We start from the raw sequence: 26,818 nt of genomic DNA on the forward strand, positions 1-26,818 counted from the left end.
GAACCCCGCTCTCCACAGCAGAGCGGCGGGGAGGACTTTACAAGTGGTACCGGAAGTCGGGTGTTCGTTGCTCTCTATCCCTCTACTTCCGGCGGTGATAGTGCGAACTCACCCGGCCTGTGAAAGGAAGTAAACATGGCGTCTGTGTGGGATGAAACCGAGGTGAGCGGGGAGAAGACGGGGAGAGACGAGCCGCTATGGCTGCTGTAGCGGGCTGGGAGTGTGAGGGAGGCCGGAGCAGGGTTCTCAGGAGAAGCGCCATCATAGCAGGCCGCACAATGACATGCTGCCACTTGTAGTTCTCCTAGATCTGCCCAGTCACAGATAGTGACCCCTATCCATAGTTAATAAGGTGCAGAATTGGGGGGGGGTCAAGAGAACTGGGGCGCTTTCCTCCAGAACGTGTTGTCTGACCTTTCACAATTGGGGTACAAAGAATCCCCATTAATGGCCCCTTGTAGTCGGTGACAGCGCTCCGGCCCCCTTTAGGAGGTGCTCAGAGGGGCCTCATTCACATCCCATCAGGTCCCCCCACATTGATGTCCATCTGTCCTGAGCATCGTCATAGTAACATCATGTGATGGGGCTGTCAGGTTATGGCGACTCTGAGGCTGCTGCTGCTGCCGGTTCTTATGGGACATCTCTGCTCATAGACTTACACATTCTCTGCTTGCTGTCAGTGAACAGAAACACGACCCATTACATCGAAATGGATCTGCTGATGTATCATGTGAGCGATGAGTGTGATGTCATCAGTACAGGGTCACATATACACTGACCTAGGACCGTCCTGTACATATACACTGACCTAGGACAGTCCTGTACATATACACTGACCTAGGACAGTCCTGTACATATACACTGACCTAGGACAGTCCTGTACATATATACTGACCTAGGACAGTCCTGTACATATACACTGACCTAGGACAGTCCTGTACATATACACTGACCTAGGACAGTCCTGTACATATACACTGACCTAGGACAGTCCTGTACATATACACTGACCTAGGACAGTCCTGTACATATATACTGACCTAGGACAGTCCTGTACATATACACTGACCTAGGACAGTCCTGTACATATACACTGACCTAGGACCGTCCTGTACATATACACTGACCTAGGACAGTCCTGTACATATACACTGACCTAGGACAGTCCTGTACATATACACTGACCTAGGACAGTCCTGTACATATATACTGACCTAGGACAGTCCTGTACATATACACTGACCTAGGACAGTCCTGTACATATACACTGACCTAGGACAGTCCTGTACATATACACTGACCTAGGACAGTCCTGTACATATACACTGACCTAGGACAGTCCTGTACATATACACTGACCTAGGACAGTCCTGTACATATACACTGACCTAGGACAGTCCTGTACATATACACTGACCTAGGACCGTCCTGTACATATACACTGACCTAGGACCGTCCTGTACATATACACTGACCTAGGACAGTCCTGTACATATACACTGACCTAGGACAGTCCTGTACATATATACTGACCTAGGACAGTCCTGTACATATATACTGACCTAGGACAGTCCTGTACATATATACTGACCTAGGACAGTCCTGTCATCACATGTGACCTCCCAAAGGGACCTGTAGTTTGAGAAATGGATATCAAATAGTTGCTGAAATAATCTGAACCATTTGGTCAGTGAGTCGGATCCAATGTCGTGAAATCTGCGTCCTGTGATGCTTTGAGGGTCCACGTAGGACGAATATATATATATATATATATATATATATATGCTCTATATTTTCTGCCACTTACTTGTAAATTACTCCACATCTATTAATAGCTGCCACTGTCACTGATTCTCTAGCCACCGCCATTCCTATACAATCACTGATTTCAAAGTTAATTAGGCTTTCTACTGTCAGTTGGGAGGTCCTAGACTATCTGCTCTAGCCCCGCCTACCTGACATTAAGGAGTCTAATCAGCTTATCTGATGGCATTTACCACTAGAGAAAAATTCCAACTGTGCCGTAATCTGTGGCCCCAAATAAAGATGCAAAGAGGTGGCGAAGCGACATGGTGACCTGTAGTCATGTGATAGAGGACCACAGCGCACGCCATTACATCAGGGTGCTTGTTTTACCGTCCAACAACCCTGCTGAATTTCTGAGTGTCCACATTCACTGGCATAAGGTGCAGTTGGAACAGCTAAAGGAAACCCATCAGTGACGTTGCGACTCCCTCTATATCTGAGAATCTCTATATAAGAATGGCTGAGGCAACGGTCTGACATCTCTTATTATATTGTATGACATTCCTCAGCAGTATCTTATGGGGCGGCAAGGATTGTAGTTGTGATGTTCACTCTGTCTTCTCACATTACAGCAGGATGGGGTCGGACAAGAGGTCCTCAAGATGTCAACAGAAGAAATTATCCAGAGGACCCGACTCCTGGACAGTGAGATCAAGGTGAGTCCTGTACTGAGAATATTGTAATAATATACAAGTCATGCGGAGTATATAGACTGTAATATATGTAGGTATAGGTATATACTTCACATATCATATATATATATATATATATATATATATATATATATATATTACACACGTGGACAGAATTATTGGCCCCCTTCGTTTAATGAGAGAAAAACCCACAATGGTCCCAAAATTTACCGGAATCTGACACAAGTAATAACCAGACTCCATGCTGACAACCACAAAGCTTCTGGACAATGTCCTATAGACAGAGGAGACTTTTTGGCCCATCAGCGCTATGGTCACAGACGGAAACATGAAGCCTGTCCTGAGAAGAAGACTGTCCCTACTGTGACACATGGAGGAGCTCTGTTATGTCCCTACTGTGACACATGGAGGAGCTCTGTTATGTCCCTACTGTGACACATGGAGGAGCTCTGCTATGTCCCTACTGTGACACATGGAGGAGCTCTGTTATGTCCCTACTGTGACACATGGAGGAGCTCTTCTTTGTCCCTAATGTGACACATGGAGGAGCTCTGTTATGTCCCTACTGTGACACATGGAGGAGCTCTGCTTTGTCCCTACTGTGACACGTGGAGGAGCTCTGCTATGTCCCTACTGTGACACATGGAGGAGCTCTTCTTTGTCCCTACTGTGACACATGGAGGAGCTCTGTTATGTCCCTACTGAGACACATGGAGGGGGCTCTGTTATGTCCCTACTGAGACACATGGAGGGGGCTCTGTTATGTCCCTACTGTGACACATGGAGGGGGCTCTGTTATGTCCCTACTGAGACACATGGAGGGGGCTCTGTTATGTCCCTACTGAGACACATGGAGGGGGCTCTGTTATGTCCCTACTGAGACACATGGAGGGGGCTCTGTTATGTCCCTACTGTGACACATGGAGGGGGCTCTGTTATGTCCCTACTGTGACACATGGAGGAGCTCTGCTTTGTCCCTACTGTGACACATGGAGGAGCTCTGTTATGGCCCTCCTGTGACACATGGAAGAGCTCTGTTATGTCCCTCCTGTGACACATGGAGGAGCTCTGTTATGTCCCTCCTGTGACACATGGAGGGAGCTCTGTCATGTCCCTACTGTGACACATGGAGGAGCTCTGTTATGTCCCTCCTGTGACACATGGAGGAGGCTTTGTTATGTCCCTACTGTGACACATGGAGGAGCTCTGTTATGTCCCTACTGTGACACATGGAGGAGCTCTGTTATGTCCCTCCTGTGACACATGGAGGGAGCTCTGTCATGTCCCTACTGTAACACATGGAGGGGACTCTGTCATGTCCGTACTGTGACACATGGATGAGCTCTGTTATGGCCCTCCTGTGACACATGGAAGAGCTCTGTTATGTCCCTACTGTGACACATGGAGGAGCTCTGTTATGTCCCTACTGTAACACATGGAGGGGGCTCTGTTATGGCCCTCCTGTGACACATGGAAGAGCTCTGTTATGTCCCTACTGTGACACATGGAGGAGCTCTGTTATGTCCCTACTGTGACACATGGAGGAGCTCTGCTTTGTCCCTACTGTGACACATGGAGGGGGCTCTGTTATGTCCCTACTGTGACACATGGAGGAGCTCTGTTATGTCCCTACTGTGACACATGGAGGGGGCTCTGTTATGTCCCTACTGTGACACATGGAGGAGGCTCTGTTATGTCCCTACTGTGACACATGGAGGGAGCTCTGTTATGTCCCTACTGTGACACATGGAGGAGCTCTGCTTTGTCCCTACTGTGACACATGGAGGGGGCTCTGTTATGTCCCTACTGTGACACATGGAGGAGCTCTGTTATGTCCCTACTGTGACACATGGAGGGAGCTCTGTCATGTCCCTACTGTGACACATGGAGGAGCTCTGTTATGTCCCTACTGTGACACATGGAGGAGGCTCTGTTATGTCCCTACTGTGACACATGGAGGAGCTCTGTTATGTCCTTACTGTGACACATGGAGGAGCTCTGTTATGTTCCTACTGTGACACATGGAGGAGCTCTGTTATGTCCCTACTGTGACACATGGAGGAGCTCTGTTATGTCCCTCCTGTGACACATGGAGGAGGCTCTGTTATGTCCCTACTGTGACACATGGAGGAGCTCTGTTATGTCCCTACTGTGACACATGGAGGGGGCTCTGTTATGTCCCTACTGTGACACATGGAGGGGGCTCTGTTATGTCCCTACTGTGACACATGGAGGAGCTCTGCTTTGTCCCTACTGTGACACATGGAGGAGCTCTGCTATGTCCCTACTGTGACACATGGAGGAGCTTTGTTATGTCCCTACTGAGACACATGGAGGGGGCTCTGTTATGTCCCTACTGTGACACATGGAGGGGCTCTGTTATGTCCCTACTGTGACACATGGAGGAGCTCTGTTATGTCCCTACTGTGACACATGGAGGAGCTCTGTTATGTCCCTACTGTGACACATGGAGGAGCTCTGTTATGTCCCTACTGTGACACATGGAGGAGGCTCTGTTATGTCCCTACTGTGACACATGGAGGGGGCTTTGTTATGTCCCTACTGTGACACATGGAGGAGCTCTGTTATGTCCCTACTGTGACACATGGAGGGAGCTCTGTTATGTCTCTACTGTGACACATGGAGGAGCTCTGTTATGTCTCTCCTGTGACACATGGAGGAGCTCTGTTATGTCTCTCCTGTGACACACGGAGGAGCTCTGTTATGTCTCTCCTGTGACACATGGAGGAGCTCTGTTATGTCCCTACTGTGACACATGGAGGAGCTCTGTTATGTCCCTCCTGTGACACATGGAGGAGCTCTGTTATGTCCCTCCTGTGACACATGGAGGAGCTCTGTTATGTCCCTACTGTGACACATGGAGGAGCTCTGTTATCTTCTGGGTCTTGTATCTGTGCAGGGTACAATGAAATCTCAAGACTATCGAGGGATTCTAGAGAGAAATGTGCGGCCCAGTATCAGAAAGCTTGGTCTCAGCCGCAGGTCCTGGGTCTTATAACAGGACAATGACCCAAACCCCCCCCAAGAATGGCTGAGAGGAGAACATTGGACTATTCTGAAGTGGCTTTTATGGGCCTGCACCTAAATCCTATGGAGCGTCTGTGGAAGGAGCTGAAACCTGTCGTCTGGAGAAGGCCCCTTCACACCCGAGACAACTGGAGCAGAGGAGGGGCCCAAAATCCCTGCGGAGAGGGGCAGAAGTCTCACTGACAGTTACAGGAATTGCCTGATCGCAGCGATTGCCCCAAAAGGAGGAGCAACAAAATATTACGGGAACTGTCATCTCTGTCCCGGCCGTGTCAGGAGCGAAACGCAAAGTCTGACCTTCATCTCTTCATTTTTAGAGAATTTTCATTTCTTGTGTCAGATTCCGGATATTTCTGGGACCATTGGGGGGTTTTCTTTCATTTAACAAGGGGACCAATAATTTTGTCCATGTGTGTGTATGTGAAGTCTAACAACCATGATGTATCAGGCCGGAGCTGACCTGGCAGTCGCTGCAATACTTTAGTGCACGAGCGAATCACAAACATTTAGTGATTTTTGACCAATCACATGGGAGGATTTCTTTGCTCTTATTTCTATAGTGCCTCCATATATATATATATATATATATATATATATATATATATATATATATATATATATATATGTCTGGTAGTTGTAGTGCCCACCTGTGGAACCTGCATGTCAAGATCCGATAGAAGTGGGTCCCAGCTGCGAGACCTCCATGTATCAGACACGTGTTGTCTTCTGTGCACGTGTGAACATAGTCTAACATGTTCCAGATAGGTCCCCATTCATGTATGTATATGTTTATGCGTCAGATCATGAAGAGCGAGGTTCTGCGTGTCACACACGAGCTACAGGCCATGAAAGACAAAATCAAAGAAAACAGCGAGAAGATCAAAGTGAACAAGACTCTGCCGTATCTAGTGTCCAACGTCATTGAGGTATGGCGCCCCCTAGCGGTCAGCCCCCATGTGACATGTCTGTCATCTGTCAGTCTGAGCTGTGTGATCTGTCCTCTCTTCTCAGCTGCTAGATGTCGATCCCAATGACCAGGAGGAAGATGGAGCCAACATTGATCTGGATTCACAGAGGAAGGGAAAATGTGCAGTAATAAAGACATCTACCCGACAGGTGAGCAGAGTTACTCAAAGGACTGGTGTCAGAAACAGCGCCTCCTGTAGGAACGTATAGGTAGTGACATCACCAGTATCCACACATAACCCAGAAAACTTATGGCCTCGAGCACTGCCAGAATGGGCTTGTGTAGGAAAATCCAAGGAACATCCCTGTATGTAGATTTGTAGTCAACTAATAGTTAAAGGGGCTGTCCAGCTTCAGACCAATATTGAGAGACAAATAGTTTGTATAATGAACAGTTGTCCAATTATCCGGTCTGTCTTCGCTATCAATTCCTCGCACTTCTCCAGATCTCTACTTATTGACATTCCTTCTGTTTACTGCCAGTGGAGGAAAATCAGTCCTTGGTCATTTGATGGACACGCATGTGCACTGCTCATTACCAGGCCGATGTCTAATTACTGTGCTGTGATTGTAACGAGCCGTGCACCGGTGTCTACATCACATGACCAAGGACTGATTTTCATCCACTGGAGTAAGTAGAATGAATGACAAAAGCAGAAGTCTGGAAAATCGTAAGGAATTGTTACAGAAAGTCTATTGGAAAATTGGACAACTTTTCATTATACTGTTGGGGACATTAAGGGGTCCCCATGATAGAGTATGTTGCTGAGTTCCAAATTAAATATCAGGCCTGAAGTAATTACGCCCATTATCAGGTCTGGAGAAGCCACACACACACAACTGATGGTGTATCAAGTGAGTTCTAATTTAATGGTGCACAAAGGTGGTTTAAATACAATACAGACAAGAGCAGGTTGGACTATTCTAACATAGTTGGCATAAAATAATTGGTTATAAGATAAACCTGGCACATGACTATTGGCTGAGGCCTTATGTATTTTGCATATCATTACAGCTTAATGGACTTTGTACTTTGTCCTTAAACAAAGAAAGCTTCAAAAACACTTATGTGTGAACTAGCAGCTCACACTATGTCTATATGCATATATCATGTAAACAGAGATAAGATGTCATGTTGGTGCTAAATGAGTCTCAGTGACCTCCATATACCATGAAGATAAGATATACAAATAGCCAGCTGCGACTTACTTACACAGTTTATGTGTGAAAGGTTACAAGATGACTGACAAAATACAAAGATGGAGGATTTTACTCTAACATTCCCCCATTTTGAGATGGCTGAATACAGGAATTCATATTTAGGTACTTCAGTGACCTAATGTCTACTGCCGGACTTTACCAGATTCCCCTCATATGTTCCTGTATTCTAACCTAATCTCAATCATAGTTCTGGCCTTTTATATCTTGGTCTGCTCATCCTTTTGTATATGTTTTATATTAAACAAACAAAATGAACATAAGATTTTTACTACAACTTGCTGATATCTACTTGTTTATAGGTGGTATCTTCTTAACTATATACTTCAAACATTTCCTGTTGCGTCAAAGAAACAGCTATATATGACATGACTTAGGCTAATATGGGGTTATGAGGACATATCCTACAATCTGACACATTCAGATCTTCGATCAAAATCATATGATGTTTAAGAAACTTATTGTCCCACTTCATTGTTAAATGTTCTATGCAGGCTTATTGTCAGGACCATCTGTAACAGCATTATCAGGAGAATCTTCATCGCTTTGTGTGTAGATACTTTCTTGCAATATGAAGCATGGATACAATTAGGCTCTCCTTCAAATTTCACAGAAGTACTGGTTATCATCAGCATTTGGAATGGACCATCAAATCTTGGCTCCAAGGTTTTTCTCACGTGTCTCTTTATCACCATCAATCTCTTGGTTCAAATGAATAGGTCCCGCCCACTAACTTAAAATCTGAGAAGGAGAGAAAACTCAAAGCCATACATTAGTCAGATGTTTTTGCCAATACATCACATAGTCAGTCAGTACACCATACCACATCTGTAGGAGTTGCCAAGAATACAACCCCCAAAGAAAGTTTGACATGGGTTAAAGCCAATTCTTCTCTTAGGAGGGTACCTTACAGAAAATACCAATACAAGTGACACACTATTTCTTCAGTAGCCGTCTATCTGCAGCCCCGTTTGTGATGGCTTTCTTCACCAGATATGCCTCAGACTTTTCTGAAGATAGATAACTATACACACAAGCACGTACTTATACCATCTCACCTTTAGTAACTGCATATAGTTAACCTGCAATCTCTGGAACGGGTACAAGGGCTCTGGGCCTGGCTCTGAGAAACTTTTCACTTTTTGGCCTACTTTGCATTTAACAAATGCCATGCAGTGTCTGTAGTGATGTTAAATCCTGCAGCCGCCCATCCTCTGCTCACCAGGTCACACATGGCTACTCCTAAACACTGCTTTATGCCATCAGTGGGGACAATGCACTCAGTAAATATATTCTCTTACCACCGGAGATCAGGACTTGTACATCCTCTTTCACTGTAGTCCTGGACCATTTTTGGTGCCTCAGTGTTGTAAAACCTGAAAAGAGAGCTAAAAGGGGGGTTTGGGTCGAGTATAGTGACCACTTATCAGTAAGGCATATCCCCTAGGCCTCTGCAACTGGGTTAGCGGCAGTGTCTGCCCACAAGTTACCTCTACTTCCTTTCATATCAGCCTTGGTGTGTGTCCTGACTTCTGACTATACCCACCTGTGTGGAGGTGGCAGCATCACTACCTGAACAGCCTGGAAATCCTTTTAGGCTTAACATTAACCCTACAGAAAGCTCTCGCTCTCCAGATTGGACCATAGTCCCACTATATCAAACACCTACCCTCAGACATTGTACCCTGTCTCAGTGATGGCTTCTAGTTCAGCTTCATGAGCTGAGACCCATACAGTTCCATAATGGTTCTACTTTGTGCTTGGTTTTACCCTTGGTTTACCTCATATTCAGTGACCATGACATATCTGGTGCAGAATCCACCATCATTCCCAAATCGAGAATCATCTAAAATAAAAGAATTCTCATCAGAGTTAACAATAGATTCATCATTTACATAACCAAATCAGCAAAAGTAAAATTAATTTTAAGTTATCTGACTCTCCTTACTCCTCCCCTGAAACTATTGTTAACAGGTTAGAAGGGACTTGTAGTGCAGCACAGAATGCAAAGCTTACATTAGAAGACATAGATAAGACACACTGCAGCCTGAGATATCCAGCCATTGTCATCTTTGTTTCCAATGCAAGATTTATCACCCCATGTGAACAGTGTCTTATCATGGAAGCAGCTGCGCTGACTCTCCCCACACTTGTCATAGCTGTAGTACTACATATCCCAGCAGACTTATTTATACAATCCCAAGTAAATTCAGTTCTTTAAAGCTTCTAAACACTCCAGAAATTCATTGAGGTAAGTAAATACTCAAAATATATCAGCCATTACAGAGCAGATATGTGAGTGACTTCTGATCTACTTACACAGCTACCTAACACCTTGTAGCAAACAATGACCCAGAAACACCACTTTAACTTTGTAGAACTGCAATTTATCTTTACCTGCATGTACATGTTAGGGGCGTTCTGTGCCCCTTGTGGCAAGATAGTTCACATGTATTGCCTACCCCTATGGGGCCTAATCCCATATCAGAAGGAACATCTGAATAACTTTTTCACACAATAAATCCCGATTGTTAACATTCTTGGAATTATAGTATAAACCCATAACAAATATTTATGTTACAAGTGTAAAGCCCATGTGATACATTTGATACACATACGCACCAATACACACTGAGTACATAATACATGTACATGGTATATCAAGTACATCTCATTTACACCAGAACACACATATATGTATTCAACAATGGAAAGAACTTTTATGCCTCCCTCTCATATCTACTTGTCACCACCCTCTGTGTTATCAGCATTCAATATCTGCTCGCTGTGGAGACTGAAAATGTAACAATACAGACATGGACAAACAGAACATGTACACATAGCAGACACATGTAACATGTACATATAACTGACACACATATATGGGCCCATTCACTTTTCTGAACCTTCCATACAAACATGCAACGTCACACTGGAGCTCCAGACAAAACAAAACAGATGTCAATTAAATCAAAAAGAACTTGTCTGAACTAAAATAAAAATTTTCATATATTTTGTACCGTGATATCACTTATTCTCTTGGGACGGCCAAATCTTATTCCTACAAATAGGCACAGAGTTAGTTATAATTCCCGCACAGCTAAATATTGAGGAGAAAACAAACCAAAACATGTAAATAGTTGCCTTCATCTTCTTACCAATTTGCATATTACTATAAAATAAACATAATAATGTTGATCTCATATTTATCCAATTTTAAAAACATTACCATGAGAGGAGCATTCTCAAAATGGGAAACCTTTCCTGAATAAAAGGACACTATAGACATTCTAGAAATAACTTAATGTCCACCCCCAAGCCTATATACACACATATGTGTATACACATACCTACACTTAACCTGCAGTATCCTCACCACAAAACATATCATGTTTCCACTTTCCACTAACCAACAAACTAACAACACAATGCTAAGTGCCAAGCACATTAACCCTTTAGCTGGACTGTCAATGGATGCTCACTATACATTTCCTTACACTCAAAGCCTTTGTCCTTCGCTTAGGACACCAGCAATCTCTAGCCAAGTGTCCCTGGTTTCCACAATTAAAACACTTCCTGGTTACCCTCTATCCCTGTATCTGTCCTGCCTATTCTCCATTGGTAACTCCTGCTCTTTTTTTTTTTTTTTTTTTTTTTTGAGCGGCATCTTCTTCTCTCTCTCCCATTCCTATTAGTTCATATGGGGGTGTACCCTACCTCAGAGGGTCCCTCCCCCATAATAGCTGATGGCCAGTCAGCCGTGAGCATCCCACTCCTCTAGGGCAATTAAGACAATAGAGGGTCACTTTTGACTCACCTAGTGGGACCTCCCAAACAGTCACTCTGTTTTCATTGAACTAATCTCTAATGTGCATGTTCTGGCGTAGTGCTCAGGGCAAAACCCTCATTTGGTTTCCACAGACTCCACTTTGTCTGTGTCCCTCTATCGAACACCCCTGAATCATTGCATGTACTTACTCAGATTCTACTCAGTCCTTAGTGTCCAAAACAAGGACTTTTCAATCACTCAGTACTTCCACTCTCGCAACTCTAGGGATTAAGGATGAAGAATAACTCTCTCTTCTGCACCGCTTTTTACACTCTATAACAGATGTAACAACCAAATGACAGCATGGACAGTAGACAAAGAATGAGGTATAACATTTCCCACCCCACTACAGACAACATACTATTCAGGTTCTTGCACACTATATAATATGGCATCGATTGTTATAACATATGCAGCACTAATCTTCACTCACCGACACACAGGATCCGGAACACGTAGGAACTCAGATTAGTTATTTGGCAAGAAAAGGACTTACCGTTACAGCGCCGTTTTATTCATCTGAGGTCCTCCGGGCCCGTCTCCAAATCGGTTGGTGAGTGGATCAGTACACTATCGGCTGCACATTAAACGATTATCGATTCCCCACGATGGGCGTCAGGTTCTGTTAGGGACATTAAGGGGTCCCCATGATAGAGTATGTTGCTGAGTTCCAAATTAAATATCAGGCCTGAAGTAATTACACCCATTATCAGGTCTGGAGAAGCCACACACACACAACTGATGGTGTATCAAGTGAGTTCTAATTTAATGGTGCACAAAGGTGGTTTAAATACAATACAGACAAGAGCAGGTTGGACTATTCTAACATAGTTGGCATAAAATAATTGGTTATAAGATAAACCTGGCACATGACTATTGGCTGAGGCCTTATGTATTTTGCATATCATTACAGCTTAATGGACTTTGTACTTTGTCCTTAAACAAAGAAAGCTTCAAAAACACTTATGTGTGAACTAGCAGCTCACACTATGTCTATATGCATATATCATGTAAACAGAGATAAGATGTCATGTTGGTGCTAAATGAGTCTCAGTGACCTCCATATACCATGAAGATAAGATATACAAATAGCCAGCTGCGACTTACTTACACAGTTTATGTGTGAAAGGTTACAAGATGACTGACAAAATACAAAGATGGAGGATTTTACTCTAACAATACAAACAATAAGATTTATCTCTCGATATTTGTGTGAAACTGGACCATCCCTTTAACCCTTGATAACCAGCCATGATGTCCTTATTGTGGTCAGGTTATCTTCTCATACATGTAGTGTCCCCTCCTGATAACCAGCCATGATGTCCTTATTGTGGTCGGGTTATCTTCTCATACATGTAGTGTCCTCCTGATAACCAGCCATGATGTCCTTATTGTGGTCAGGTTATCTTCTCATACATGTAGTGTCCCCTCCTGATAACCAGCCATGATGTCCTTATTGTGGTCAGGTTATCTTCTCATACATGTAGTGTCCTCCTGATAACCAGCCATGATGTCCTTATTGTGGTCAGGTTACCTTCTCATACATGTAGTGTCCTCTCCTGATTACCAGCCATGATGTCCTTATTGTGGTCAGGTTATCTTCTCATACATGTAGTGTCCCCTCCTGATAACCAGCCATGATGTCCTTATTGTGGTCAGGTTATTTTCTCATACATGTAGTGTCCTCTCCTGATAACCAGCCATGATGTCCTTATTGTGGTCAGGTTACCTTCTCATACATGTAGTGTCCTCTCCTGATAACCAGCCATGATGTCCTTATTGTGGTCAGGTTACCTTCTCATACATGTAGTGTCCTCCTGATAACCAGCCATGATGTCCTTATTGTGGTCAGGTTATCTTCTCATACATGTAGTGTCCCCTCCTGATAACCAGCCATGATGTCCTTATTGTGGTCAGGTTATTTTCTCATACATGTAGTGTCCTCTCCTGATAACCAGCCATGATGTCCTTATTGTGGTCAGGTTACCTTCTCATACATGTAGTGTCCTCCTGATAACCAGCCATGATGTCCTTATTGTGGTCAGGTTATTTTCTCATACATGTAGTGTCCCCTCCTGATAACCAGCCATGATGTCCTTATTGTGGTCGGGTTATCTTCTCATACATGTAGTGTCCTCCTGATAACCAGCCATGATGTCCTTATTGTGGTCAGGTTACCTTCTCATACATGTAGTGTCCTCTCCTGATTACCAGCCATGATGTCCTTATTGTGGTCAGGTTATCTTCTCATACATGTAGTGTCCCCTCCTGATAACCAGCCATGATGTCCTTATTGTGGTCAGGTTATTTTCTCATACATGTAGTGTCCTCTCCTGATAACCAGCCATGATGTCCTTATTGTGGTCAGGTTATCTTCTCATACATGTAGTGTCCTCTCCTGATAACCAGCCATGATGTCCTTATTGTGGTCGGGTTATCTTCTCATACATGTAGTGTCCTCCTGATAACCAGACATGATGTCCTTATTGTGTTCAGGTTATCTTCTCATACATGTAGTGTCCTCCTGATAACCAGCCATGATGTCCTTATTGTGGTCAGGTTATCTTCTCATACATGTAGTGTCCTCCTGATAACCAGCCATGATGTCCTTATTGTGGTCAGGTTATCTTCTCATACATGTAGTGTCCTCCTGATAACCAGCCATGATGTCCTTATTGTGGTCAGGTTATCTTCTCATACATGTAGTGTCCTCCTGATAACCAGCCATGATGTCCTTATTGTGGTTGGGGCATCTTCTCATACATGTAGTGTCCTCCTGATAACCAGCCATGATGTCCTTATTGTGGTCGGGTTATCTTCTCATACATGTAGTGTCCTCTCCTGATTACCAGCCATGATGTCCTTATTGTGGTCGGGTATCTTCTCATACATGTAGTGTCCTCTCCTGATAACCAGCCATGATGTCCTTATTGTGGTCAGGTTATCTTCTCATACATGTAGTGTCCTCCTGATAACCAGCCATGATGTCCTTATTGTGGTTGGGTTATCTTCTCATACATGTAGTGTCCCCTCCTGATAACCAGCCATGATGTCCTTATTGTGGTCGGGTTACCTTCTCATACATGTAGTGTCCTCCTGATAACCAGCCATGATGTCCTTATTGTGGTCAGGTTATCTTCTCATACATGTAGTGTCCTCTCCTGATAACCAGCCATGATGTCCTTATTGTGGTCAGGTTATCTTCTCATACATGTAGTGTCCTCCTGATAACCAGCCATGATGTCCTTATTGTGGTCAGGTTACCTTCTCATACATGTAGTGTCCTCTCCTGATAACCAGCCATGATGTCCTTATTGTGGTCAGGTTATCTTCTCATACATGTAGTGTCCTCTCCTGATAACCAGCCATGATGTCCTTATTGTGGTCGGGTTATTTTCTCATACATGTAGTGTCCTCCTGATAACCAGCCATGATGTCCTTATTGTGGTCGGGTTATCTTCTCGTACATGTAGTGTCCTGATAACCAGCCATGATGTCCTTATTGTGGTCGGGTTATCTTCTCATACATGTAGTGTCCTCCTGATAACCAGCCATGATGTCCTTATTGTGGTCAGGTTATCTTCTCATACATGTAGTGTCCTCACGTGAAGATCATGGAGTAGGTGTGATATGAGCGGTCACCTTGTTTGTCTCCATTTTCTCCAGACATACTTCTTGCCAGTGATCGGTTTGGTTGATGCTGAGAAGCTGAAGCCTGGAGACCTTGTGGTGAGTCCAGAACTTCTGTTAATGGAATGGACCTAAATGTAAATGTGTGGCCGATATGTAAATGACTTTCTTTGTGCTTTTAGGGGGTGAATAAGGATTCCTATCTCATCCTGGAGACCTTGCCTACAGAGTACGACTCCCGAGTTAAAGCTATGGAAGTGGATGAGAGGCCGACTGAGCAGTACAGTGACATTGGGGGTCTTGATAAGCAGATTCAGGAGGTAAGTGTCTTGTGCTAGACTATAGAGATGCTTCTGGCTATTCATAACTCAATCCTGACTACTAAATCTTTCCAACACAGCTGGTAGAAGCCATCGTTCTTCCCATGAACCACAAGGAGAAGTTTGAGAACTTGGGAATCCAACCTCCTAAAGGTGTGCTCATGTATGGACCCCCTGGTACAGGAAAGACCCTTCTAGCGAGAGCATGTGCTGCGCAGACCAAGGTAGGTAGTGACTGAACTAAAGCTGGAAAAGTGGAATCCTAACTGTAGGTGGTGACTGCCATTGACTTTCATCTTCTTTCAGGCCACTTTCCTGAAACTTGCTGGTCCTCAGTTAGTTCAGATGTTCATCGGTGATGGAGCCAAGCTGGTCAGAGATGCCTTTGCCCTGGCCAAGGAGAAGGCCCCTTCTATTATATTTATTGATGAGCTGGATGCTATTGGCACTAAGAGGTCAGTTTTCTCCTACAGTCTGGAGTTCAGTGAAGGGGTCACATCCACTGTATGTGGAGCCATCTGCCTTGACCATGAGGGTGGACCTGCGGCCAGTCTGTCCACACGTGACATTAAGTGTATTGCCAGGAACCTTCTGGAGTTGGTGATGACCATGTTGTTGGATCAGTTCTCCAGATTGACAGCTTCTGTATGTAGAGGGTCTAGAGCAGAGGTCAGTTAAAGGGTCTGTCCACTGGGAACAGTCCAGGCCTATCAAATCCTATAGGCGGTGCTCCTGTCCATGTGTCCTAATATAGACTGCTGCCGGAGTAGACAGCATTATTTTAAGGTTTTTTTCTCACAGTAACACATATAAGTGGTGGCTCTACTGCTGGGGACCCCAAGTAGTCATGAGATTCCTGAGTACCGCACGTGACTGGAGCAGAGGGGGGGTGACTATCTCCTATCTTTTCTATAGGACTGTGGGGGGTAGTCATTTGTGTGCACCACCGCCCCATTGACGTGGAGGATCTGGGGAACATTGTTCTTGTGATCATTGGCGGTCCCATTGGTTGGGCCGTCAGACATTTATTCCCTATACTGTGATTGGGGGATAAGTGTTGTTTGTGGGGAAAAAACCTTTTAAGGCTCTGCAGGGTCAGATGGGACCATCCATGACCTTACCTATCAGCAGCCATTGGCGTCAGTCATGTGCTGCATCTGTCACAGCTCATGCAAATGTGAACAGAGCCTTGTATTATCTGCAACATCTTCCATCATGGCTGCTGAGGAGATAAAGCAAGCTTCCATCCCCATGTCTTGTAGGTTTGACAGTGAGAAGGCTGGAGACCGAGAGGTGCAGAGAACCATGTTGGAGCTTCTGAACCAGCTGGATGGCTTTCAACCCAACACGCAAGTGAAGGTAGAGCGCGCCTCGTGTATGTCCTATGTCACATGACCCTATAGTCTGTCCTATAGCTACAGTGCTTCTTATTGCCGTACAGGTCATTGCCGCTACAAACCGTGTAGACATCTTGGATCCCGCACTTCTTCGTTCAGGGCGTCTTGATAGGAAAATTGAATTCCCAATGCCCAATGAAGAGGCCCGCGCCCGAATTATGCAAATTCATTCCCGCAAAATGAATGTTAGGTTTGTACCAATATTTTAGTAGTTTTCGGGGCTTTCCCAAGTTCTGTTGGACCTGGTGGTGGCGCTGTAGTCCATACACTTAGGTGCAGTGTTTGTAACTCTTTCCTTCTCCTGCAGCCCTGATGTCAACTATGAGGAGCTGGCCCGCTGTACTGATGACTTCAATGGGGCACAATGTAAAGCCGTGTGTGTGGAAGCGGTGAGTAGATCTGCAGAGGACTGCGAACACATCTGTGCCCAACAACAGATTCCAAGGGACCTCAGTGAATGTAATGGGGTCCGCAGTGACTGTAATGGGGTCCGCAGTGACTGTAATGGGGTCCGCAGTGACTGTAATGGGGACATCAGTGACTGTAATGGGGTCCGCAGTGACTGTAATGGGGTCCGCAGTGACTGTAATGGGGTCCGCAGTGACTGTAATGGGGTCCGCAGTGACTGTAATGGGGTCCGCAGTGACTGTAATGGGGTCCGCAGTGACTGTAATGGGGACATCAGTGACACTAATGGGGTCCGCAGTGACTGTAATGGGGTCCGCAGTGACTGTAATGGGGTCCGCAGTGACTGTAATGGGGACATCAGTGACACTAATGGGGTGCACAGTGACTGTAATGGGGTCCGCAGTGACTGGAAGGGGGTCCGCAGTGACTGGAAGGGGGTCCGCAGTGTCTGGAAGGGGGTCCGCAGTGACTGGAAGGGGGTCCGCAGTGACTGGAAGGGGGTCCGCAGTGACTGGAAGGGGGTCCGCAGTGACTGGAAGGGGGTCCGCAGTGACTGTAATGGGGTCCGCAGTGACTGTAATGGGGACATCAGTGACTGTAATGGGGTCCGCAGTGACTGTAATGGGGTCCGCAGTGACTGTAATGGGGACATCAGTGACTGTAATGGGGTCCGCAGTGACTGTAATGGGGTCCGCAGTGACTGTAATGGGGTCCGCAGTGACTGTAATGGGGACATCAGTGACACTAATGGGGTCTGCAGTGACTGTAATGGGGACCTCAGTGACTGTAATGGGGTCCGCAGTGACTGTAATGGGGTCCGCAGTGACTGGAAGGGGGTCCGCAGTGACTGGAAGGGGGTCCGCAGTGACTGTAAGGGGGTCCGCAGTGACTGTAATGGGGTGCGCAGTGACTGTAAGGGGGTCCGCAGTGACTGTAAGGGGGTCCGCAGTGATTGTAATTGGGTCCGTAGTGACTGTAATGGGGTCCGCAGTGACTGTAATGGGGTCCGCCGTGACTGTAATGGGGTCCGCCGTGACTGTAATGGGGTCTGCAGTGACTGTAATGGGGTCCGCAGTGACTGTAATGGGGACATCAGTGACACTAATGGGGTCCGCAGTGACTGTAATGGGGTCCGCAGTGACTGTAATGGGGTCCGCAGTGACTGTAATGGGGTCCGCAGTGACTGTAATGGGGTCCGCAGTGACTGTAATGGGGTCTGCAGTGACTGTAATGGGGTCTGCAGTGACTGTAATGGGGTCCGCAGTGACTGTAATGGGGTCTGCAGTGACTGTAATGGGGTCTGCAGTGACTGTAATGGGGTCCGCAGTGACTGTAATGGGGTCCGCAGTGACTGTAATGGGGTCTGCAGTGACTGTAATGGGGTCTGCAGTGACTGTAATGGGGTCCGCAGTGACTGTAATGGGGTCCGCAGTGACTGTAATGGGGTCTGCAGTGACTGTAATGGGGTCCGCCGTGACTGTAATGGGGTCCGCAGTGACTGTAATGGGGTCTGCCGTGACTGTAATGGGGTCCGCCGTGACTGTAATGGGGTCCGCCGTGACTGTAATGGGGTGCGCAGTGACTGTAATGGGGTCCGCAGTGACTGTAATGGGGACATCAGTGACACTAATGGGGTCCGCAGTGACTGTAATGGGGTCCGCAGTGACTAAGGGGGTCCGCAGTGACTGTAATGGGGTCCGCAGTGACTAAGGGGGTCCGCAGTGACTGTAATGGGGTCCGCAGTGACTGTAATGGGGACCTCAGTGACTGTAATGGGGTCCGCCGTGACTGTAAGGGGGTCCGCAGTGACTGTAATGGGGACCTCAGTGACTGTAATGGGGTCCGCCGTGACTGTAAGGGGGTCCGCAGTGACTGTAATGGGGTCCGCAGTGACTGTAATGGGGTCCGCAGTGACTGTAATGGGGTCCGCAGTGACTGTAATGGGGTCCGCAGTGACTGTAATGGGGACATCAGTGACACTAATGGGGTCTGCAGTGACTGTAATGGGGACCTCAGTGACTGTAATGGGGTCCGCAGTGACTGGAAGGGGGTCCGCAGTGACTGGAAGGGGGTCCGCAGTGACTGGAAGGGGGTCCGCAGTGATTGTAATTGGGTCCGTAGTGACTGTAATGGGGTCCGCAGTGACTGTAATGGGGTCCGCCGTGACTGTAATGGGGTCCGCCGTGACTGTAATGGGGTCTGCCGTGACTGTAATGGGGTCCGCCGTGACTGTAATGGGGTCCGCCGTGACTGTAATGGGGTCCGCCGTGACTGTAATGGGGTCCGCCGTGACTGTAATGGGGTCTGCAGTGACTGTAATGGGGTCCGCAGTGACTGTAATGGGGTCCGCAGTGACTAAGGGGGTCCGCAGTGACTGTAATGGGGTCCGCAGTGACTGTAATGGGGACCTCAGTGACTGTAATGGGGTCCGCCGTGACTGTAATGGGGTGCGCAGTGACTGTAATGGGGTCCGCAGTGACTGTAATGGGGACATCAGTGACACTAATGGGGTCCGCAGTGACTGTAATGGGGTCCGCAGTGACTAAGGGGGTCCGCAGTGACTGTAATGGGGTCCGCAGTGACTAAGGGGGTCCGCAGTGACTGTAATGGGGTCCGCAGTGACTGTAATGGGGACCTCAGTGACTGTAATGGGGTCCGCCGTGACTGTAAGGGGGTCCGCAGTGACTGTAATGGGGACCTCAGTGACTGTAATGGGGTCCGCCGTGACTGTAAGGGGGTCCGCAGTGACTGTAATGGGGTCCGCAGTGACTGTAATGGGGTCCGCAGTGACTGTAATGGGGTCCGCAGTGACTGTAATGGGGTCCGCAGTGACTGTAATGGGGACATCAGTGACACTAATGGGGTCTGCAGTGACTGTAATGGGGACCTCAGTGACTGTAATGGGGTCCGCAGTGACTGGAAGGGGGTCCGCAGTGACTGGAAGGGGGTCCGCAGTGACTGGAAGGGGGTCCGCAGTGATTGTAATTGGGTCCGTAGTGACTGTAATGGGGTCCGCAGTGACTGTAATGGGGTCCGCCGTGACTGTAATGGGGTCCGCCGTGACTGTAATGGGGTCTGCCGTGACTGTAATGGGGTCCGCCGTGACTGTAATGGGGTCCGCCGTGACTGTAATGGGGTCTGCCGTGACTGTAATGGGGTCCGCCGTGACTGTAATGGGGTCTGCAGTGACTGTAATGGGGTCCGCAGTGACTGTAATGGGGACATCAGTGACACTAATGGGGTCCGCAGTGACTGTAATGGGGTCCGCAGTGACTGTAATGGGGTCTGCCGTGACTGTAATGGGGTCTGCAGTGACTGTAATGGGGTCCGCCGTGACTGTAATGGGGTCCGCAGTGACTGTAATGGGGTCCGCCGTGACTGTAATGGGGTCCGCCGTGACTGTAATGGGGTCTGCCGTGACTGTAATGGGGTCTGCCGTGACTGTAATGGGGTCCGCCGTGACTGTAATGGGGTCCGCCGTGACTGTAATGGGGTCCGCCGTGACTGTAATGGGGTCCGCCGTGACTGTAATGGGGTCCGCCGTGACTGTAATGGGGTCCGCCGTGACTGTAATGGGGTCTGCCGTGACTGTAATGGGGTCCGCCGTGACTGTAATGGGGTCCGCCGTGACTGTAATGGGGTCCGCCGTGACTGTAATGGGGTCCGCAGTGACTGTAATGGGGTGCGCAGTGACTGTAATGGGGTCCGCCGTGACTGTAATGGGGTCCGCAGTGACTGTAATGGGGTGCGCAGTGACTGTAATGGGGTCCGCAGTGACTGTAATGGGGTCCGCAGTGACTGTAATGGGGTGCGCAGTGACTGTAATGGGGTGCGCAGTGACTGTAATGGGGTGCGCAGTGACTGTAATGGGGTGCGCAGTGACTGTAAGGGGGTCCGCCGTGACTGTAAGGGGGTCCGCCGTGACTGTAAGGGGGTCCGCCGTGACTGTAATGGGGTCCGCCGTGACTGTAATGGGGTCCGCAGTGACTGTAATGGGGTCCGCCGTGACTGTAATGGGGTCCGCCGTGACTGTAAGGGGGTCCGCCGTGACTGTAATGGGGTGCGCAGTGACTGTAAGGGGGTCCGCCGTGACTGTAAGGGGGTCCGCCGTGACTGTAAGGGGGTCCGCCGTGACTGTAATGGGGTCCGCAGTGACTGTAATGGGGTCCGCCGTGACTGTAATGGGGTCCGCCGTGACTGTAATGGGGTCCGCCGTGACTGTAATGGGGTCCGCCGTGACTGTAATGGCGTCCGCCGTGACTGTAATGGGGACCTCAGTGACTGTAATGGGGTGCGCAGTGACTGTAATGGGGACATCAGTGACACTAATGGGGTCCGCAGTGACTGTAATGGGGTCCGCAGTGACACTAATGGGGTCCGCAGTGACTGTAATGGGGTCCGCCGTGACTGTAATGGGGTCCGCCGTGACTGTAATGGGGTGCGCAGTGACTGTAATGGGGTCCGCAGTGACTGTAATGGGGTGCGCCGTGACTGTAATGGGGTGCGCAGTGACTGTAATGGGGTCCGCAGTGACTGTAATGGGGTGCGCAGTGACTGTAAGGGGGTCCGCCGTGACTGTAATGGGGTCCGCCGTGACTGTAATGGGGTCCGCCGTGACTGTAATGGGGTGCGCCGTGACTGTAATGGGGTGCGCAGTGACTGTAATGGGGTGCGCAGTGACTGTAATGGGGACATCAGTGACACTAATGGGGTCCGCAGTGACTGTAATGGGGTCCGCAGTGACTGTAATGGGGTCCGCCGTGACTGTAATGGGGTCCGCCGTGACTGTAATGGGGTCCGCCGTGACTGTAATGGGGTCCGCAGTGACTGTAATGGGGTGCGCAGTGACTGTAATGGGGTGCGCAGTGACTGTAAGGGGGTCCGCCGTGACTGTAAGGGGGTCCGCAGTGACTGTAATGGGGTCCGCAGTGACTGTAATCGGGTCCGTAGTGACTGTAATGGGGTCCGCAGTGACTGTAATCGGGTCCGTAGTGACTGTAATGGGGTCCGCAGTGACTGTAATGGGGACCTCAGTGACTGTAATGGGGTCCGCCGTGACTGTAATGGGGTCCGCAGTGACTGTAATGGGGTCCGCAGTGACTGTAATGGGGTCCGCCGTGACTGTAATGGGGTCCGCAGTGACTGTAATGGGGTCCGCAGTGACTGTAATGGGGTCCGCAGTGACTGTAATGGGGTCCGCAGTGACTGTAATGGGGTGCGCAGTGACTGTAATGGGGTGCGCAGTGACTGTAATGGGGTCCGCAGTGACTGTAAGGGGGTCCGCAGTGACTGTAATGGGGTCCGCAGTGACTGTAATGGGGTCCGCAGTGACTGTAATGGGGTCCGCCGTGACTGTAATGGGGTCCGCCGTGACTGTAATGGGGTCCGCCGTGACTGTAATGGGGTGCGCAGTGACTGTAATGGGGTCCGCAGTGACTGTAATGGGGACATCAGTGACACTAATGGGGTCCGCAGTGACTGTAATGGGGTCCGCAGTGACTAAGGGGGTCCGCAGTGACTGTAATGGGGTCCGCAGCGACTGTAATGGGGACCTCAGCGACTGTAATGGGGTCCGCCGTGACTGTAAGGGGGTCCGCAGTGACTGTAATGGGGACCTCAGTGACTGTAATGGGGTCCGCCGTGACTGTAAGGGGGTCCGCAGTGACTGTAATGGGGTCCGCAGTGACTGTAATGGGGACATCAGTGACACTAATGGGGTCCGCCGTGACTGTAAGGGGGTCCGCAGTGACTGTAATGGGGACCTCAGTGACTGTAATGGGGTCCGCCGTGACTGTAAGGGGGTCCGCAGTGACTGTAATGGGGTCCGCAGTGACTGTAATGGGGTCCGCAGTGACACTAATGGGGTCCGCAGTGACTGTAAGGGGGTCCGCAGTGACTGTAATGGGGTCCGCAGTGACTGTAATGGGGTCCGCAGTGACTGTAATGGGGTGCGCCGTGACTGTAATGGGGTGCACGGTGACTGTAATGGGGTCCGCAGTGACTGTAATGGGGTGCGCAGTGACTGTAAGGGGGTCCGCAGTGACTGTAATGGGGTCCGCAGTGACTGTAATGGGGTGCGCAGTGACTGTAATGGGGTGCGCAGTGACTGTAATGGGGTGCGCAGTGACTGTAAGGGGGTCCGCCGTGACTGTAAGGGGGTCCGCCGTGACTGTAATGGGGTCCGCAGTGACTGTAATGGGGTGCGCAGTGACTGTAATGGGGTGCGCAGTGACTGTAATGGGGTGCGCAGTGACTGTAATGGGGTGCGCAGTGACTGTAATGGGGTGCGCCGTGACTGTAAGGGGGTCCGCCGTGACTGTAAGGGGGTCCGCCGTGACTGTAAGGGGGTCCGCCGTGACTGTAAGGGGGTCCGCCGTGACTGTAATGGGGTCCGCCGTGACTGTAATGGGGTCCGCCGTGACTGTAAGGGGGTCCGCCGTGACTGTAATGGGGTCCGCCGTGACTGTAAGGGGGTCCGCCGTGACTGTAAGGGGGTCCGCCGTGACTGTAATGGGGTCCGCAGTGACTGTAATGGGGTCCGCCGTGACTGTAATGGGGTCCGCCGTGACTGTTATGGCGTCCGCCGTGACTGTAATGGGGTCCGCAGTGACTGTAATGGGGTGCGCAGTGACTGTAATGGGGTCCGCAGTGACTGTAATGGGGTCCGCAGTGACTGTAATGGGGTGCGCAGTGACTGTAATGGGGTCCGCAGTGACTGTAATGGGGTGCGCAGTGACTGTAATGGGGTCCGCAGTGACTGTAATGGGGACATCAGTGACACTAATGGGGTCCGCAGTGACTGTAATGGGGTCCGCAGTGACTGTAATGGGGTCCGCCGTGACTGTAATGGGGTCCGCCGTGACTGTAATGGGGTCCGCCGTGACTGTAATGGGGTCCGCCGTGACTGTAATGGGGTGCGCCGTGACTGTAATGGGGTGCGCCGTGACTGTAAGGGGGTCCGCAGTGACTGTAATGGGGTGCGCAGTGACTGTAATGGGGTGCGCAGTGACTGTAATGGGGTGCGCAGTGACTGTAAGGGGGTCCGCCGTGACTGTAATGGGGTGCGCAGTGACTGTAATGGGGTCCGCAGTGACTGTAATGGGGTCCGCAGTGACTGTAATGGGGTGCGCAGTGACTGTAATGGGGTCCGCAGTGACTGTAATGGGGTGCGCAGTGACTGTAATGGGGTCCGCAGTGACTGTAATGGGGACATCAGTGACACTAATGGGGTCCGCAGTGACTGTAATGGGGTCCGCAGTGACTGTAATGGGGTCCGCAGTGACTGTAATGGGGTCCGCCGTGACTGTAATGGGGTCCGCCGTGACTGTAATGGGGTGCGCCGTGACTGTAAGGGGGTGCGCCGTGACTGTAAGGGGGTCCGCAGTGACTGTAATGGGGTGCGCAGTGACTGTAATGGGGTGCGCAGTGACTGTAATGGGGTGCGCAGTGACTGTAAGGGGGTCTGCCGTGACTGTAAGGGGGTGCGCCGTGACTGTAAGGGGGTCCGCAGTGACTGTAATGGGGTGCGCAGTGACTGTAATGGGGTGCGCAGTGACTGTAATGGGGTGCGCAGTGACTGTAATGGGGTGCGCAGTGACTGTAAGGGGGTCCGCCGTGACTGTAAGGGGGTCCGCAGTGACTGTAATGGGGTCCGCAGTGACTGTAATGGGGTGCGCAGTGACTGTAAGGGGGTCCGCCGTGACTGTAAGGGGGTCCGCAGTGACTGTAAGGGCGTCCGCAGTGACTGTAATGGGGTCCGCAGTGACTGTAATGGGGTCCGCAGTGACTGTAATGGGGTCCGCCGTGACTGTAATGGGGTCCGCAGTGACTGTAATGGGGTCCGCCGTGACTGTAAGGGGGTCCGCAGTGACTGTAATGGGGTCCGCAGTGACTGTAAGGGGGTCCGCAGTGACTGTAAGGGGGTCCGCAGTGACTGTAATGGGGTCCGCAGTGACTGTAAGGGCGTCCGCAGTGTATCTGCTGTTGTGCTGGTCTGCCATTGTAGGCACGCTCTGTACTGGATGGGATGGCAGTTTAGCTTGTTGATGTCAAACAATCCCTTTAAATTGATTCCTGACCTGTTTGGATTGTTCTAGTCTGTGGGACGATTTTGATGGGACGTGAACGTTCCTCCTTCTCTACTTGTTGTTGTAGGGTATGATCGCTCTGCGCAGAGGAGCCACTGAGCTGACACACGAGGATTACATGGAGGGGATCCTGGAAGTCCAAGCTAAGAAGAAGGCCAATTTGCAGTACTATGCCTAGATCTGGCGAGTCCCACGGATCTGGCGAGTCCCACGGATCTGGCGAGTCCCACGGATCTGGCGAGTCCCACGGATCTGGCGAGTCCCACGGATCTGGCGAGTCCCACTGTTGTTTGTGTCAGGACTGTTCACTTTATGTTACGAGAAGAAATAAAGCCGACCTCTTTAACTCTACAAGCCCCCCGCCCCCCCAGAGTCTTTTTATCTCGGGGGGTCACCGCCCTTATGTTTCGTAGTCTTGAATTCTGACAGTAAGTTTTATGAGGTGAGTTTTATCCGTGTCTTACATGGTGACCCCGTCATTCACAATAACCCGTCATGTCTTAAAGGGATTCTGTCATCCCGCCATTACTTTATTTGTAATTAACCCCCACGGACCCTCCTGGGGGGGAGGAGGAGTATTCGGGAAGGAGGAGGAGTATCCGGGGAGGGGGAGGAGCAGAAGTATCCAGGGAGGGGGAGGAGCAGGAGTATCCGGGGAGGAGGAGTATCTGGGGAGGAGAAGTATCTGGGGAGGAGGAGTATCTGGGGAGGGGGAGGAGCATCTGGGCAGGAGGAGGAGGAGCGGGAGTATCCGGGGAGGAGGAGGAGCGCGAGTATCCGGGGAGGAGGAGGAGCGCGAGTATCCGGGGAGGAGGAGGAGCGCGAGTATCCGGGGAGGAGGAGGAGCGCGAGTATCCGGGGAGGAGGAGGAGCGCGAGTATCCGGGGAGGAGGAGGAGCGCGAGTATCCGGGGAGGAGGAGGAGCGCGAGTATCCGGGGAGGAGGAGGAGCGCGAGTATCCGGGGAGGAGGAGGAGCGCGAGTATCCGGGGAGGAGGAGGAGCGCGAGTATCCGGGGAGGAGGAGGAGGAGCGCGAGTATCCGGGGAGGAGGAGGAGGAGCGCGAGTATCCGGGGAGGAGGAGGAGGAGCGCGAGTATCCGGGGAGGAGGAGGAGGAGCGCGAGTATCCGGGGAGGAGGAGGAGGAGCGCGAGTATCCGGGGAGGAGGAGGAGGAGCGCGAGTATCCGGGGAGGAGGAGGAGGAGCGCGAGTATCCGGGGAGGAGGAGGAGGAGCGGGAGTATCCGGGGAGGAGGAGGAGGAGCGGGAGTATCCGGGGAGGAGGAGGAGGAGCGGGAGTATCCGGGGAGGAGGAGGAGGAGCGGGAGTATCCGGGGAGGAGGAGGAGGAGCGGGAGTATCCGGGGAGGAGGAGGAGGAGCGGGAGTATCCGGGGAGGAGGAGGAGGAGCGGGAGTATCCGGGGAGGAGGAGGAGGAGCGGGAGTATCCGGGGAGGA

General features: G+C 49.6%; 1 protein-coding gene across 1 annotated transcript; it reads left to right on the forward strand.

The window, feature by feature from the left end:
- The first annotated feature begins 34 nt into the window (after positions 1-34).
- Positions 35-25,716, forward strand: PSMC3 (proteasome 26S subunit, ATPase 3). The gene is made up of 12 exons (XM_075280719.1): positions 35-162; positions 2,379-2,462; positions 6,308-6,433; positions 6,519-6,623; positions 15,187-15,249; positions 15,333-15,470; positions 15,551-15,694; positions 15,777-15,925; positions 16,733-16,829; positions 16,912-17,057; positions 17,175-17,256; positions 25,430-25,716. Exons 1-12 carry the CDS (start codon positions 136-138, stop codon positions 25,538-25,540), a joined length of 1,272 nt encoding a protein of 423 aa, XP_075136820.1. The 5' UTR covers positions 35-135; the 3' UTR covers positions 25,541-25,716.
- Positions 25,717-26,818: the final 1,102 nt, after the last annotated feature.

The sequence above is a fragment of the Leptodactylus fuscus genome, chromosome 7 (assembly GCF_031893055.1).
Source record: "Leptodactylus fuscus isolate aLepFus1 chromosome 7, aLepFus1.hap2, whole genome shotgun sequence".
Lineage (NCBI taxonomy): Eukaryota > Metazoa > Chordata > Amphibia > Anura > Leptodactylidae > Leptodactylus > Leptodactylus fuscus.

Coding starts and splice junctions, on each gene's coding strand:
- PSMC3 (XM_075280719.1), top strand. CDS start 136: ATGGCGTCTGTGTGGGATGAAACCGAG. Junction 2,463..6,307: donor TCCTGGACAGTGAGATCAAG/GTGAGTCCTGTA, acceptor TTTATGCGTCAG/ATCATGAAGAGCGAGGTTCT. Junction 17,058..17,174: donor TCCCGCAAAATGAATGTTAG/GTTTGTACCAAT, acceptor CTTCTCCTGCAG/CCCTGATGTCAACTATGAGG.